Source organism: Heterodontus francisci, chromosome 6 (genome assembly GCF_036365525.1).
Source record: "Heterodontus francisci isolate sHetFra1 chromosome 6, sHetFra1.hap1, whole genome shotgun sequence".
Classification (NCBI taxonomy): Eukaryota; Metazoa; Chordata; class Chondrichthyes; order Heterodontiformes; family Heterodontidae; genus Heterodontus; species Heterodontus francisci.
Genome location: NC_090376.1, coordinates 62,746,083 through 62,763,002, shown reverse-complemented (window position 1 = coordinate 62,763,002; position 16,920 = coordinate 62,746,083). Strand labels below are relative to the sequence as shown.

The window sequence follows — 16,920 nt, the reverse complement described above, 5'->3', positions numbered from 1 at the left end:
ATTGTGTAATGAGGCAGGGATAATTAGTAATCTCCTAGTAAGAGTGGCAATGCCACTGAATTGTCTTCATGACCTTTGTCATTCATTTTGTTAACTCTCCAACTATTTCTGTCTACCGCTGTTTCCATACTCCGTGTTGAGTATTAATCAAATTTAAGTTAATAGTGCATGACTTGTCTGTCTTTGAATTTGGCAAGAAAGGGTTAATGAAATCATTCAGTACCTTGTGGGTAAACGTGGGGAGGGAAATTTAGAAATCTAAAGGGAGAAGTCAAAGCAATAGAAGAGTGTAGCAATTTGGGTAAAGACAAGCAGAGTGGAACGGGAAGGAGAAGAGAATTTAATGGTAATAGTTCATCAGCAAATAAGGTTCATGCAAAAACTAGCGATTAAAATAAAGTTAAAAGACTTTGTCCGAATGCATCATGCATTAAGACATGAGAGATAAAATAACGGCGCAAATAGAGATAAATGGCTTTGATCTAATCGCCATTACAGAGACATGGTTACAAGGTGACAAATAAATATTCTAGGGTACACAACATTTCGAAAAGATAGGCAGAATGGCAAAGGAGGAGGAGTAGCCCTGATGGTGAAGGATGACATATGGACAGTAGTAAGGAAGGATCTTGGATCAGAAGACCAGGAAGTAAAATCAGCAAGGCTGGAGATTAGGAATAGCAAGGGTCAGAAAATTCTGGTGAGAGTAGTTTATTGGCCCCTAACAACAGTTATATTGTTGGACAAAGCATTAAGCAAGAAATAATTTGAGCTTTTAACAAAGGCAGTGTAATAATCGTGGGGGACTTTTAATATAGACTGGACAAATCAAGTTGGCAAAAGTGGTTGGAAGAGTTTGTCAAATGCTTTTGCGACAGTTTTCGAGAACAATACATTATGGAACCAACTAGGGATAAAGCTGCTTTATATTTAGTGTTGTGTAATGAGGCAGGGATAATTAGTAATCTGCTAGTAAGAGATCCTCTGGGTAAAAAAATGATGCAATTGAACTCCATGTTAAGTTTGGGAGCGACATACCCGAATCCAAAATAAGAATCTTAAACTTAAAGCCAATTACATGGGTATGAGGAGAGCGCTGGCTAGGGTTAATTGTGTAAATAGACTAAAGGGTATGGCGGTAAATGAACAGTGGGGAAATATTAAAAGAAACAATTCAAAATGTTCATCAATACATCCCATTAAAAAAAACAAAAACTCAATGAGAAAGATCCATCAGTTTTTTTTAAATTCATTTCATGGGATGAGGGTGTTGCTGGCAAGGCTCGCATTTGTTGCCCAACCCTAATGGCCCTTGAGAAGGTGGTGAGCTGCCTGCTTAAACTGGTCCATTTGTTGCAGGTACACCCACACTGCTGTTGGGGAGGGAATGCCAGGATTTTACTAGGAAAGTTAAGGATGGTATTAGATGAACAGAGGCTTGGTTCTTGGGAATGAGGTAGGCCAAGTAGTTCAAGAAGAGAATTTAGGGGATAGTGATCATTGTATCATAAGGTTTAGGCTGCCTATGGAAAAGGACAAAGAGCAATCCTGGCATTCCCTCCCCAACAGAATAATTAACTGGGCGAAGGCTAACTTCAGTGGGGTAAAAATGGAGCTGGAGCGAATAAATTGGAGTCAAAAGCTGGCAGGAAAACTGGTAGATGAGCAATGGGCAACCTTCAAAGAGGAGAGAGTTCGGGCACAGTCAAGGTATGCTCTGTCGAAGGGGAAAAGTAAGGCAAACAAATCCAGAGCTCCTTGGATGACAAAAGAGGTAGAGATTAAGATAAAGAAGAAAAAGTGTCCTAATGACAGATGCCAGGTAGAAAATACTATTGAGAACCAGGCTGAATATAGAAGGTCCAGAAGGGAAATGAAAAAACAAATAAGAGAAGCAAAGAGAGAGCATAAAAAGAGACTGGCAGCTAGCATTAAAGGAGAAATCCAAAGTTTTCCATAGACATTTAGTTTAGAGATACAGCACTGAAACAGGCCCTTCGGCCCACCGAGTCTGTGCCGACCATCAACCACCCATTTATACTAATCCTACACTCCTACTACATCCCAACTGTCCCTATATTTCCCTACCACCTACCTATACTAGGGGCAATTTATAACAGCCAATTTACCTACCAACCTGCAAGTCTTTTGGCTGTGGGAGGAAACCGGAGCACCCGGAGAAAACCCACGCAGACACAGGGAGAACTTGCAAACTCCACACAGGCAGTACCCAGTACATGTAAATAGTAAAAGGAGGAATGCGGCCGATTAGGGACCAGAAAGGGGATTTACTCATGGAGGCAGAGGGCATAGCTGAGAGTATTAAGTGAATACTTTACATCTGTCTTTGCCTGGGTTGCATCATCTTCCTTGGTAATATTGTTGAAGGAAGAGGTAAGTCAGACAATAGAGGGGTTTAAAATTGATCAAGTGTTAGACTGTCTGTACTTAAAAGTGGTTAAAGCACCACTGCCGGATGAGATGCATCCAAGGATACTGAGGGAAGTGAGAGTGGAAATCGCAGAGGCACTGGCCATAATTTTTAAGTCTTTAGACTCTGGGATGGTGCCAGAGGACTGGAGAATTGCAAACGTTACACCCTTGTTCAAAAAAGGGAGTAACGACAAGCCCAGCAACTACAAGCCAGTTTAACTTTGGTGGGAAAACTTCTAGAAAAAATAATTAGGGACAAAATCAGTAGTCACGTGGACAAATGTGAATTAATTAAGGAAAGCCAGCATGGATTTGTTAAGGGAAAGTCATGTTTAACTAACTTGCTGGAGGTACCAGAGGGTTGATGAAAGCAATGCTGTTGATGTGGTGTATGTGGACTTTCAAAAGGCATTTGATACAGTGCCACACAACAGACTTGGGAGCAAACTTGTAGCTCATGGAATAAACAGGACAGTATGGATATGGAATTGGCTGAGTGACAGGAAACAAAGAGTAGTGGCTAATGGATGTTATTTGGGCAGGAGGAATGTTGGTAGTGGAGTTCCCAGGGGTCTGTGTTGGGACATTTGCTTTACCTGATATATATTAATCACCTAGACCTTGGTGTACAGGGCACAATTTCAAAGTTTGCCGATGATACGAAACTTGGAAGCATTGTAAACTGTGAGGAGGACAGTGTAGAACTTCAAAAGGACATAGTCAGATTGGTGGAATGAGCAGACAGGTGGCAGATGAAGTTCAATGCAGATAAATGCGAAGTGATTCATTTTGGTAGGAAGAACATGGGGAGACAATATAGAATAAACGGTATAATTCTAAAGGGGGTGCAACAGCAGAGGGATCTGGGTGTATATGTGCATCAGTTATTGAAGGTGGCAGGACAGGTTGAGAGAGCGGTTTATATTAATACAGTATCTTGGGCTTCATTAATAGGGTACAAGAGCAAGGAAGTTGTGTTGAACTTGTATTAGACACAAGTTCGGACTCAGCTGGAGTATTGCATCCAGTTCTGGGTGTCATACTTGAGGAAAGTTGTGAGGGCATTGGAGGGAGTACAGAAAAGATTCACGAGAATGGTTCCAGGGATGAGGAATTTCAGTTACGAAGATAGATTGAAGAAATTAGGACTCTTTTTCTTAGAGAAGAGAAGGCTGGGAGGAGAATTGATAGAGGTATTCAAAATCATGAGGGGTCTGGACAGAGTAGATGGAAACTGTTGTTCCTACTCATGAAAGGACCGAGAACGAGAGGGCACAGATTTAAAGTATTTGATAAGAGAAGCAAAAGTAACATGAGGAAAATCATTTTCAAGCAGCGAGTGGTTAAGGTCTGGAATGCACTGCTTGAGAATGTGGTGGAGGCAGGCTCAATTGAAGCATTCAAAGGGAATTACAGTTATATGACAAGGAAGAATGTGCAGTGTTATTGGGAGAAGACAGGAGAATGGAACCTGAGGGAGTTCTTCCAGAGAGCCGGTGTGGACGTAATGGGCCGAGTGGCTTCCTTCTGCACTGTAACGATTGTGATTCTGTTTCTAATGTTGTAAAGAATGTTGTTAAGCCTGGGAGTTGGGAGAGTTTTAGAAAGTAGCAATGAATGGCCAAAAAGGTTAATGAGGGAAAAAATAGAATGAGAGTGAACTAGCTGGAATATAGAACAAAGAACAGTACAGCACAGGAACAGGCCATTCGGCCCTCCAAGCCTGCGCCGATCTTGATGCCTGCCTAAACTAACACCTTCTGCACTTCCGGGGCCCATATCCCTCTATTCCCTTCCTACTCATATATTTGTCAAGATGTCTCTTAAACGTCGCTATCGTATCTGCTTCCACCACCGTTCCAGGCACTCACCACCCTCTGTGTAAAAAAGCTTGCCTCGCACATCCCCTCTAAACTTTGCCCCTCGCACCTTAAACCTATGTCCCCTAGTAACTGACTCTTCCACCCTGGGAAAAAGCTTCTGACTATCCACTCTGTCCATGCCGCTCATAACTTTGTAAACCTCTATCATGTTGCCCCTCCACCTCTGTCGTTCCAGTGAAAACAATCTGAGTTTATCCAACCTCTCCTCATAGCTAATGCCCTCCAGACCAGGCAACATCCTGGTAAACCTCCTCTGTACCCTCTCCAAAGCCTCCACGTCCTTCTGGTAGTGTGGCGACCAGAATTGCACGCAATATTCTAAGTGTGGCCTAACTAAGGTTCTGTACAGCTGCAACATGACTTGATAATTTTTATACTCTATGCCCCGACCGATGAAGGCAAGCATGCCGTATGCCTTCTTGACTACCTTATCCACCTGCGTTGCCGCTTTCAGTGATCTGTGGACCTGTATGCCCAGATCTCTCTGCCTGTCAAAACTCCGAAGGGTTCTGCCATTTACTGTATACCTCCCACCGGCATTAGACCTTCCAAAATGCATTACCTCTCATTTGTCCGGATTAAACTCCATCTGCCATTTCTCCGCCCAAGTCTCCAACCGATCAATATCCTGCTGTATCCTCTGACAATCCTCATCATTATCCGCAACGCCACCAACCTTTGTGTTGTCCGCAAACTTACTAATCAGACCAGCTACATTTTCCTCCAAATCATTTATATATACTACAAACAGCAAAGGTCCCAGCACTGATCCCTGCGGAACACCACTAGTCACATCCCTCCATTCAGAAAAACGCCCATCCACTGTTACCCTCTGTCTTCTGTGACTGAGCCAGTTCTGTATCCATCTTGCCAGCTCACCTCTGATCCCGTGTGACTTCACCTTTTGCACCAGTCTGCCATTAAAGCTTTTACAAGTAGGAGAAAAAGTTTTTAAAGTTAAACATTGGTCCCTGAAGGCAGAGAGGAGAAACTATCATGGGGAATGAAGAAATGGCAGAAACCTTGAGCAAATATTTTGCATCTGTCTTCGCAGTGGAAGACAAAAATTACATATCTGAAATAGAAGGTAACCAAGGGGTTAATAAGACCGAGGAGCTCAATGTAATTAATATCAGAGAAAAATATTAGAGAAAAGGGATTAAAGCCTGACCAGTCTCCAGGACTTGATGGCCTATATCTTGGGGTTCCAAAACAGGTAGCTGCAGAGGTAGTGGATGCACTGGTTATGATTTTCCAAAATTCCCTAGATTCTGGAAAGGTTCTAGCAGTTTAGAAGTTAGCAAATGTAACACTGTTGTTCAAGAAAGGACAGAGAGAGAAAACAGTCAATTAGCCTGACGTCAGTTGTTGGGAAAATGCAGAAATCTATTATTAAGGAAGTCTAAATAATGCACTTGGAAAATGATAGTATGGTCAGACAGTCCACATGATTTTCGAAATCTTTAACAAATTTGAGTTTTTGAAGATGTACCTAGTAGGGTATATAAAGGAGAGCTAATAGATTGGGGAGCGTGTATTTCCAAAAGGAATTCGACAAGGTGCCACACAAAAGGTTAATAAGATAAGAGTCATGGAGTTGTAACTAATAGCATGGATAGAGGATTGGTTGACGGACAGGAAGCAGAGTAGGGATGAACAAGGCATTTTCAATTTGGCAGGTCGTAACTAGAAGTGCTGCAAGGATCAGTGCTGGGGCCTCAGCACTGATGAATGACTTGGCTGAAGAGACCAAGAGTAATTTATTTAAGTTCCGAAGAAGGGTCACTGACCCGAAACGTTAACTCTGCTTCTCTTTTCACAGATGCTGCCAGACCTGCTGAGTGGTTCCAGCATTTCTTGTTTTTATTTCAGATTTCCAGCATCCGCAGTATTTCGCTTTTAATTTATTTAAGTTTGCTGACTACAAAGCTAGGTGGGAATATAAGCGGTGAGGACACAGAGGCTGCAGAGATATAGACAGGTTAAGTGAGTGGGCAACAAGTTGGCAGATGGAGTATAATGTGGGGAAGTGAAAAGTTATTCATTTTGGTCATAAGAATAGAAAAGCACAATATTTTAAAAGGTGTGAAGCTTCTAAATATTCTTGTTTAGCAAGACTTGGTTATGCTCACAGAAGGAACACAAAGTTAGCATACAGGTACAACAAGCATTTAGGAAGGCAAATGGCATGTTGGCCTTTATTGAAAGGAGATTGGAGTGCAACAGTCAGGAAGTTTTGCTACAATTGTACAGGACTTCGGTTTAGACCACACCTGGAGTACTGTGCACAGTTTTGGCCTCCATATCAAAGGAAGGATATAATTGACTGTAAGCATGACCCCGAGCTTCCGGTTGCTGGCCATTTCAACACACCCTCATGCTCACATCTCCGTCCTGGGCTTGCTGCAGTGTTCCAGTGAACTTCAACTCAAGCTTGAGGAACAGCATCTCATTTACTGATTAGGCACACTACAGCCTGCCGGACTGAACATTGAGTTTGATAATTTCAGAGCATGACGGATCCCCCTTTATATGCTTAGTTATTTTTCTTTTTTTTTGTTTGGTTATTTTATTTTGGGTTTTTTAGTTTGTTTCCACTGTGCTTACCCGCTGTTTTGGGTTTTTTTAATGTGTTTTTTTATGATTGTGCTGGAGTGCTCTGTGCTTTAGTCATTCACACCCTATCTGTACTAACACTTTGTCTTTCAGCACACCATTAATATATCGTTCGCCTTTATTCCATTACCTTCTGATCAGTTATTCTCTGTGACCTTGTCCTATCTACACCTTCACCTTTGTTATCTCTTGCCCCACCTTACTTGCTTAAAACCTTTTGCATTTCTAATATTTGCCAGTTCTGAAGAAGGGTCTCTGACCTGAAACGTTAACTATGCTTCTCTCTGCACAGATCCTGCCAGCCTGCTGAGTATTTCCAGCATTTTTTGTTTTTATTTCAGACTACCAACATCTGTAGTATTTTGCTTTTATTATATTGAAGGATATAATTGCCTTTGAGTTGGGACAGTGAAGGTTCACCAGATTGGTTCCTGAAATGAGAGGATTGTCCTGTGATGGGCTTCATAAATTGGGCCTGTGCTCTCTGGAGCATAGAAGAATGAGAGGTAATCTCATTGAAACATACAAGATTCTGAAGGGGTAGACACTGAGAAGTTGTTTCCTCTGGCTTGGGAATCTAGAACATGGGCACAGTCTCAGGATGAGGGGTTGATCATTTGTTTATGAAGGTATTTGACATGTAAGGTCCATTTATATCTTCCACAACTAGTGGAATTCCATTTTTAGATACTGAATTCATACATTAGGAATTTTATGTAGATAGCTTCTGGATAATGTGAGGACATGGGTACTTTGACACCATATGTTGCTATCATGGGAATTAGGAAAATTATGGTAACTCCTTGATGCTTTTTATATATTTTGTTTTAGTTTTGATCATGCAATGCACATTGCCAAGTTGTATGTAACTGCAACAATGGATGACCTTTCTGCTACTTTTACTGAAATGAGAGGGCATCTCTATTTACATGCTGGAACATTACTTCTAAAGATGGCTCAGCAGAATGAGATTCAGTGGAAAGCAATTGTGGATCTTGCAGCATTGTGCTACCTAATTGCCTATCAGGTAGGCTTCTCCAGTGCTTTGAAACTCTTGATCAGTTGCCATGAAAATGCTATTGCTGACATTGTTTATAACAGTATTGCTGTATTAAAGAATGTATATATTTCCAGGTTCCAAGACCCAAGCTGAAATCCATAAAGGCAGAAGAAAAAAAACAGGAATTAATAAACTGGTTAGCAGCAGACAGACAGAGTCAGTCAGGTAATATTACTTTAATGTAATCTTTCGTTTTTCAGTGTAACTCAAGCTTACTGTACAGAAGAGTTTGTCGCTGGTTTATGCTTTGCAAAATTACTGCAACTTGATATTCTAACAGATCATTTCCTTTTTGCAGGGCATATGTTAATTAACTTAATGTTGGGGAAGCCTGACTTTCACAAAGAAGTGGTCGAGACTTTTGCCAACGCAAGTGGCCAGACTGCATTAATTGAAACACTATTTGGAAGTTTGGTATCTGTTGAAAGGTCATTCCTCGCCAATGATGATATCAGAAATGTTACGGGAGAGCAGCCAGACCTGAATGAACTCATCAAATGGGATGATGGTAGGAAACTTTCAAGATTTGAAATATTCTTATGCTTCACCTTTAGATTGTTGTGTAATCAATATTGTTTTTCTGTGCACTTTTGGTTGTGCTAGTTAGTTTTGTTGGGCATGTTCTAGCCAAGGCAGCTGTTGCTGTGCTTTTTCTGTGGTCTTTTATGTTCCCCTTTCTGAAATGAGGGAGGGGAAGTACTCGAATATGTTCTGTTAGGTGAATGTCTAATGAGTAGTTGTCTAGGGTATGTATATGTAAAGTAAAAAGTAAATTTTAATCTAAGTATTCAGTGTGAAGATATTTTGCAGTGAAGCTGATCCAACATCAGCTACTATATAATTTAGAACATATTAGGTGCAATTTAGGGGAGACGGTGGTGTGGTAATCCAGAGACCCTGGGACCATGGGCTCAAATCCCACCATGGCAGCTGGTGGAATTTAAATTCAATTAATTAATAAAAATATGGATTGTAAGCTGGTCTCAGTAATGGTGACCATGAAATGATTGTTGTAAAAATCCATCTGGTTAACCGGCGTCCTTTAGGGAAGGAAATCTGGCCTACATGTGACCCCAGACCCAAAGCAATGTTTTTGACTCTTAACTGCCCTCTGAAATGGCCGAGCAGGCGGCTCGCCACAATCTTAAGGGCAACTAGGGATGGGCAACAAATGCTGGCCTTGCCAGTGACGCCCACATCCCATGAACAAATTTTAAAAAGTTGTGTCTTAATTATATAGTACATGAGGAAATTTAACATGGTAAACCTTAAGTTTTGTATTCTGGACTTCAGCTTCTGTGAAGTTGCATGGTGGAAATCTGCAGCATCTTATTTGGCTTGGTTTGCACCAGTTTTCAATGGACCAGTTGCCTGTGGTGCGGAATTGGCTTAAGCAGTTATTTCCTCGACTGCCCCAAGAAACATCACGGCTTGAAACAAATGCTCCTGAGACTATTTGCGTTTTGGATCTGGAGGTAGGGTAAAAACTGCAAATTTTTTAAATGTTACTATAAATGAATGATGTTGATCGATATTAAAATTAAACTTTTTTATTTCAGGTTTTTCTTCTTGGACTGATATATTCAAGTCACACGCAGTTACAAGATAAATCAAATCTTCTGTACAGTTTGCACCAACCACGGTACATGCCGCTACCAATCAGTAAACTGCTCTATACAGATCGACAAAGAGCTTGGTGGGATGCTGTTTACAGCCTTGTCTACAAAAGGGCGCAGTAAATATGCTGATCATTTTTATACTGAATTAACTGCGGTTTTTTGAACATGAGTATGCTAAGACAAAAACAAAACTTATACACCACCTTCCTTTTTTAGACCTGGTACGTCAGCTAAGCTAAGACTCTTGATTCAACGTGAACTTGGTATTTTGAGGGCACTAGAAAAGCATGGACTTCAACCTGCCCTAATTATACACTGGGCACAAAGCCTCATTAACATTGTAAGTCTCAATTGCTGTGAGTTTTTTTTGGAAAATGTGATAACGTAATGGAAGCTGAATTATGAAATACTTAATGACATTTCATGGGGCTTCAGTTCAAAGGACTGTTGTCACTAGATTTTTCTTAACACAAAAGTATGTCTGCTAAAACTGTTCTACTCCAGGATCATCCTCATGAGCACAACTTTTCACCTCCCCTCTTCCTTTTCCAACAACACTGTTTGAATCTCTCCAATGAGTTTACTGCCCTGCCACAGTATTGACAATCAAAATCATGGTGCACTATCCTTCCATGACCCCTCTGCAGCGATCATCTTCCTTCAGTGTCTCTCTTCTTATCTAGCTCTGTGATTGACCATGCTTGTTTCCGCTCTTAACAATCCATACATGTCCAGTACATCTTGAATTCTTCCTGCCAGTGCATCATTGCCACTTAAGAGTTTCAAAGATTTATCCTTGGCCCATGCCTCTTTCTCACCTGTATGCTGCACTTCAGCAACATCATCTGCAATCATATAATGTGCTACATGTATGCTGACAACATCCAGCTCTACTCTGCTGCCTGTAATGACCCTCCCTCACTGTCTTTGTAGTGTTAGGTTTCTTAATCCAACATCCTCCAGTTAATTATTGGAAAAACTGAAACCATTGTCTTTGCCTCTGAGACAACCTCTCCCACCAATTCCATCTCCTTCCCCAAATAGTCTCATTGGTTGAACTAAACTGTTTGCTTTAGGAAGCAAATAAAACACAGAGGCTGCAATGTTAAAGTTTTTGCCCTATTCTGTTGTAACTTTATGCATATGTTAGTTACAAAAATTCTAGTGTGCCATTTTTAACTCTTTAATTTGATTTTTGTTTTCTCCATACAGGGATGTGGATTAGATTCGTATTATGACCAGAAAGAATACATTGGTAGGAGTGTCTACTATTGGAGGAAAGTTCTGCCCTTACTACAGAGCATCAGAAAGAAAAGGAGTATTCCTGAACCTATTGATCCATTGTTTAGACACTTCCATAGCAAGGATATTAAGGTACCAATGTGGACATGTAGTTCATCTGGGAATTGGAAATGTCAATGGTTATGCATTTGATAAGATATCATTATGGATTGTTGAAGGCATATATTGCCCAAAGTCCATCAAATTTCTGTGCCACAGTTGCATCAAATGTCATTCACAGCTGAAAACAGTCAGTTGAACTGGTATGTTCCCTACCTGTCCTGCCAGCAAGTAGCAAGAGGGAATGGAAACTACCAATCATGAGGCTAAATACTGCTATAAATGGGAAATCGCTGCTGAACCGCTCCCAATCAAATAGCAAAACATTCAAGTCAGTTGAAATAGCTAAACTTTTGGCTGCCATCTTGGGTGCTGCATTAAACTGAGCACTTACTGTTGGAAATAATATTATTGTAAAATGAGAGTTTAAAATAAAATGACTTTAAAGTATAATGAGCAATGCCATGGGAGATCTATTAGTACAACTGAAGTTCCAAAAATTCTAAATGTTAACCTTTCTTTAGGAATACAGAAGTCCCCATTTTCATGTTTACCTCTTGAGAACTTGGATGGGGACAAGATATTATCCTTGGAGGTGGAGCAAACCAAATTCTTTGGCAAACCCCTTTTTAAAAAAAAAGCAACCTTAATAGGATTATGCGAACTCTGTTGGAAGTGTTCACTTCAGAAATTATTCAACTGATCCAGCAGCTTCTGGAATACAGAAGTGGAAAGGATGTTTGTCTAATCTTCAGGGAAAAAAGACTAAAGCTGATGAGCTGAGGGCACAGATAAACATAGTAGCATGATATCATTGGTGTAACGGAAACCTGGCTTAAAGAGGGACACAATTGTCAGCTCAACATCCCTGGATATAGTTTTCAGGCAGGACAGAGAGGAGGATAAAAAAGGAGGGGGTGTAGCATTAATGGTTAAAGAATCAATTACAGCTGTGAGGAGGGATGATATGCTAAATGAATCATTAAATGAGGCCATATGGGTTGAGCTCAGAAATTAAAAGAGCAGCCACAGTACTAGGAGTGTACAATAGACTGCCAAATAGTGAGAGGGAGATAGAAGAACAAATATGTTAGTAAATTTGAGTGCAAAAACAATAGGGCAATAATAGTTGGGGACTTCAACTACCCTAATATCAATTAGGATACAACTGGTGTGAAAGGCACAAAATTCTTGAACTGTATTCAAGAGAACTTTTTTAGCCAACAAGCCCAACGCGAGGGAGCACTATTTTAGATTTAGTCTTAGGCAATGATCTGATGAAAGTGGACTGGTTAAAGCTACTTGAAGGAAAATCAGTGGCAAACCAGTGGGAGGCATTCAAAAGTGAGATTCTATGGGCACACTGTAGACATGTCTCCACAAAGAAAAAGGGGGGTACTGCCAAATCAAGAGTCCAGTGGTTATCCAGAAGCATACAGGGTAGGATAAAGCAGTAAAAGAAAACTTACGACAGTCACAAAAAACTAAATACTTTAGAAAGAGATGGAGATGGTGGCACAGTGGTAATGTCACTGAGCTAGTAATTCAGAGGCCCAGGCTAACCGCCTGGGAAATGGGTTCAAATTCCACCACAGCAGCTGATGGAATTTAAATTCAATTGATAAAAATTTGGAATTGAAAGCTAGTTTCAGTAACCATGCCATGGCACGATCATCGATTGTCATAAAAACTCATCTGGTTCACTAATGTTGTTTAGGGGAGGAAATCTGCTGTCCTTACCTGGTCTGGCCTACATGTGACTCCAGACCCACAGCAATATGGTTGACTCTTAACTGCCCTCTGAATTGGCCTAACAAGCCACTCGGTTCAAGGGCAATTAGGCATGAGCAACAAATGCTGGCCTTGTCAGCGACGACCATATCCCATGAAACAAATAATAAAAAGCTGAGAGGAGTATAGAAAGTGCAGGGGTGAAGTAAAAAAGGAAATTAGGAAAGCAAAGAGGATGTGAAAAAATATTGGCAAGTAAAATCGAGGAAAACCCAAAGATGTTTTATCAGTATACAAAGAGCAAGAGGTTAACTAAGGAAAGGATAAGGCCTAGCAGATGCACAAGGTAACTTATGCGTGGATGCAGAAGATGTGGGCAGGGTTCTTAAAGAGTACTTTCTCTCTGTCTTCAAAGGACAGCGATGATGCAGATGTTGTCGTAAAAGAGGACGAGTGTGAAATATTAGATATGATGAGCATAATGAGAGAGGAAGTAGTAGAGGGCCTGACATCCTTGAAAGTGAATAAATCACCAGGGCCGGATGGATTGTATCCCAAGCTGTTCAAGGAAGCCAGGGAGAAAATAACGGATGTTCTGAGGATCCTCTTCAAATCCTCACTAGATACAGGCAAGGTACCAGAGGATTGGAAGTCTTCACACGTTGTACCACTGTTTAAAAAGGGTGCGAGGGATAGACCAAAAAACTATAGACCTTGGTGGTGGGCAAATTATTGGAATCAACTCTGAGAGCTAGGACAAACTGTCACTTAGAATGGCACGGATTAATCAGGGATAGCCAGCATGGATTTGTTGAGGGAAGGTTGTGTCTTACTAACTTAATTGAATTTTTTGAGAAAGTAACAAGGAGGATTGATGAGGGTAGTGCAGTGGAAGTTGTCTACATGGATTTTATTAAGGCATTCGACAAGGTCCCAAATGGCAGACTGTTAAGAAAAGTAAAAGCCCATGGGATTCAGGAGAATGTGGTGAGTTGGATCCAAAACTGGCCCAGTGACCAGAAACAAAAGGTAATGGAAGAATGTTTTTGCAAATGGAAGGCTGTTTCCAGTGGCATTCCGATGGGCTCAGTGTTTGGTCCCTTGCTGTTTGTAGTATAAATCATTTGGACTTAAATGTGGGAGGCATGATTGGGAAATTTGCTGATGAGACAAAAATTGGCCGTGTAGTTGATAGTGAAGAGGATAGTTGTCGACTCCAGAATATCAATGGTTTGGATAAGTGGGTGGAAAAGTGGCAAATGGAATTAATCCAGAGAACTGTGAGGTATTGCATTTGGGGAGGGCAAACAAAGCAAGGGAATACACAATAAACGGGAGGATATTGAGAGGGGTAGAGGAAGTGAGACACCTAGGAGTGCATGTCCACAGGTCCATGAAGGTGGCAGGACAGGTAGATAAAGTGGTAAAGAAGGCACATGGAATGCTTTCCTTTATTGGCTGAGGTATTGAATATTTTTTTATTCATTCATGGGATGTGGGCCTCGGTGGTGAGGCTACCATTTATTGCCCATCCCTAATTGCCCTTGAGGTGGTGGTGAGCTGCCTTCTTGAACTGCTGCTATCCATGTGAGGTAGGTACACCCACAGTGCTGTTAGGAAGGGAGTTCCAGGATTTTGACTCGGCGACAGTGAAGGAACGGCGGCGATATAGTTCCAAATCCGGATGGTGTGTGACTTGGAGGGGAACTTGCAGATGGTGGTGTTCGCATGCATTTGCTGCTCTTGTCCTTCTAGATGGTAGAGGACACAGGTTTGGAAGGTACTGTTTAAGGAGCCTTGATGCATTGCTGCAGTTCATCTTGTAGATGGTACCGCTGCTGTCACTGTGCATCGATGGTGGAGGGAGTGAATGTTTGTAGATGGGGTGCCAGTCAAGCAGGCTGCTTTGTCCTGGATGGTGTCGAGCTTCTTGAGTGTTGTTGGAGCTTCACCCATTCAGGCAAGTGGAGAGTATTCTATCACACTCCTGACTTGTTCCTTGTAGATGGTGGACAGGCTTTGGGGAGTCAGGAGATGACTTACTCGCTGCAGGATTCCTAGCCTCTGACCTGCTCATGTAGCCACGATATTTATATGGCTACTCCAGTTCAGTTTCTGGTCAATGGTAGCCCCTAGGATGTTGCTAGTGGGGGATTCAGCGATGGTAATGCCATTAAATGTCATGGGGAGATGGTTAGGTTTTCTCTTGTTGGAGATGGTCATTTCCTGGCACTTGTGTGGCACGAATGTTACTTGTCACTTATCAGCCCATGCCTGGATATTGTCCAGGTCTTGCTGCATTTCCACACGGACTGCTTCAATATCTGAGGAGTCGCGAATGGTGCTGAACATTGTGCAATCATCCACGAACATCCCCACTTCTGACCTAATGACTGAAGGAAGGTCATTGATGAAGCAGCTGAAGATGGTGAGTACATTACCCTGAGGAACTCCTGCAGTGATGTCCTGGAGCTGAGAAGATGGACCTTCAACAACCACAACCATCTTACTTTGTGCTAGGCATGCCTCCAACCAGTGGAGAGTTTTCCCCCGATCCCCAGTGACTTCAGTTTTGCTAGGGCTCCTTGATGTCATATTCGGTCAAATGCTGCATTGATGTCAAGGACAGTCACTCTCACCTCACCGCTTGACTTCAGCTCTTTTGTCCATGTTTGAACCAAGGCTGTAATGAGGTCAGGAGCTGAGTGGCCCTGGTGGAACCCAAACTGAGCATCAGTGAGCAGGTTATAGCTAAGCAAATGCTGCTTGATGGTACTGTTGACACCTTCCACCACTTTACTAATGATTGAGAGTCGACTGATGGGGCAGTAATTGGCTGGGTTGGACTTGTCCTGCTTTTTGTGTACAGGACATATCTGAGCAATTTTCCAAATTGTTGGGTAGATCCCAATGTTGTAGCTGTATTGGAACAGTTTGGCTAGGGGCGCGGCAAGTTCTGGAGCACAGGTCTTCAGTACTATTGCCGGAATATTGTTAGGGCCCATAGCTTTTGCAGTATCCAGTGCCTTCAGTCGTTTCTTGATGTCACGCGGAGTGAATCGAATTGCTGAAGTCTGGCATCTGTGCTGCTGATGGAGGAGGAGGCTGAGATGGATCATCAACTCGGCATTTCTGGCTGAAGATTGTTGCAAATGCAAATACAAAAGCAGGGATGTAATGCTAGAACTGTTTAATATGTTGGTTAGGCCACAGCTGGAGTATTGTGTACAGTTCTGGTCATCACATTACAGGAAGGACATAATTGCTGTAGAGATAGTTCAAAGGAGATTTCCAAGAATGTTGCATGGGCTTGAAAATTGTAGCTACGAGGAAAGATTGGATAGGCTAGGGTTGTTTTCCTTGGAGCAGAGGAGGCTGAGGGATGACTTAATTGAGGGGCCTAGATAGAGTAGACAGGAAGGACCTGTTTACCCTAGCGGAGAGGTTATTTACCAGGGGGCACAGATTTAAGGTAATCGGTAGAAGGATTAGAGGACATGAGGAAAATCTTTTTCACCCAGAGGGTGGTGGATGTCTGGAATTCACTGTCCAGATTGGTGGTGGAGACAGAAACCCTCAACTCACTTAAAAGATACCTGGACCTGCACCTGAAGTGTTGTAACCTACAAGGCTACGGACCAGATGCTGGAAGGTAGGATTAGATTGGGCTGCTAGTTTTTTCAACTGGCGCAGACATGATGGGCTGAATGGCCTCTTTCTATGCTGTTACCTTTTTATGGTTCTACTACAAGTTTCAGAATGCTGCGGATAAGTAATGGTTGGAAGCAAACAAATTGATAGCACATCTGCACACCCTGTATGCCCTACGAATTATAAGATTGAGAAAATAAGGTAAAAAGGATAAGGGAAAGAGGAGGAAGTATGAGGAGAATCTCTCATAGTAAAAAGTAAAGTAGAATATTCTACGTATGAGGCATGTTGGACCTTCTGATAGTAGAGGATAAATGGAAATTGGCAGCCATACTTGCCAATCGTGAATTGAAGCATGAAAAATAAAGCTAAAGATGGGCCTGTTGGGATAAATCTGAGGATCTTGAGAGAAATGAATGAAGAAGCCAGGGATGAGGACCTTCAGTTGTAGGGAGAAGTTGCAAAAATGAGGTTTGTTCCCCTGGGAACAGTTAAGAGATGACCTAATAGGGTTCTCTAGATGATAAGAGTAGATAGAAAAAAATTATTTCCTTTGGTGAGCAGAGGTCACAAATTCAAAATCATT

The 16,920-nt window shown here is 41.8% G+C and overlaps 1 protein-coding gene across 4 annotated transcripts in view; it reads left to right on the top strand.

Moving 5' to 3' along the window:
- ranbp2 (RAN binding protein 2) overlaps positions 1 to 16,920 on the top strand; it is a 108,749-nt gene that overhangs the window by 21,032 nt on the left and 70,797 nt on the right. For all 4 annotated transcript variants that reach the window (XM_068033793.1, XM_068033792.1, XM_068033791.1 and 1 more), the window contains exons 7-13: positions 7,764 to 7,959; positions 8,067 to 8,157; positions 8,291 to 8,500; positions 9,286 to 9,467; positions 9,552 to 9,727; positions 9,828 to 9,951; positions 10,824 to 10,985. In XM_068033793.1, the coding sequence (XP_067889894.1) occupies positions 7,764 to 7,959; positions 8,067 to 8,157; positions 8,291 to 8,500; positions 9,286 to 9,467; positions 9,552 to 9,727; positions 9,828 to 9,951; positions 10,824 to 10,985 (1,141 nt within the window). The remainder of the gene's footprint in view (positions 1 to 7,763; positions 7,960 to 8,066; positions 8,158 to 8,290; positions 8,501 to 9,285; positions 9,468 to 9,551; positions 9,728 to 9,827; positions 9,952 to 10,823; positions 10,986 to 16,920) is intronic.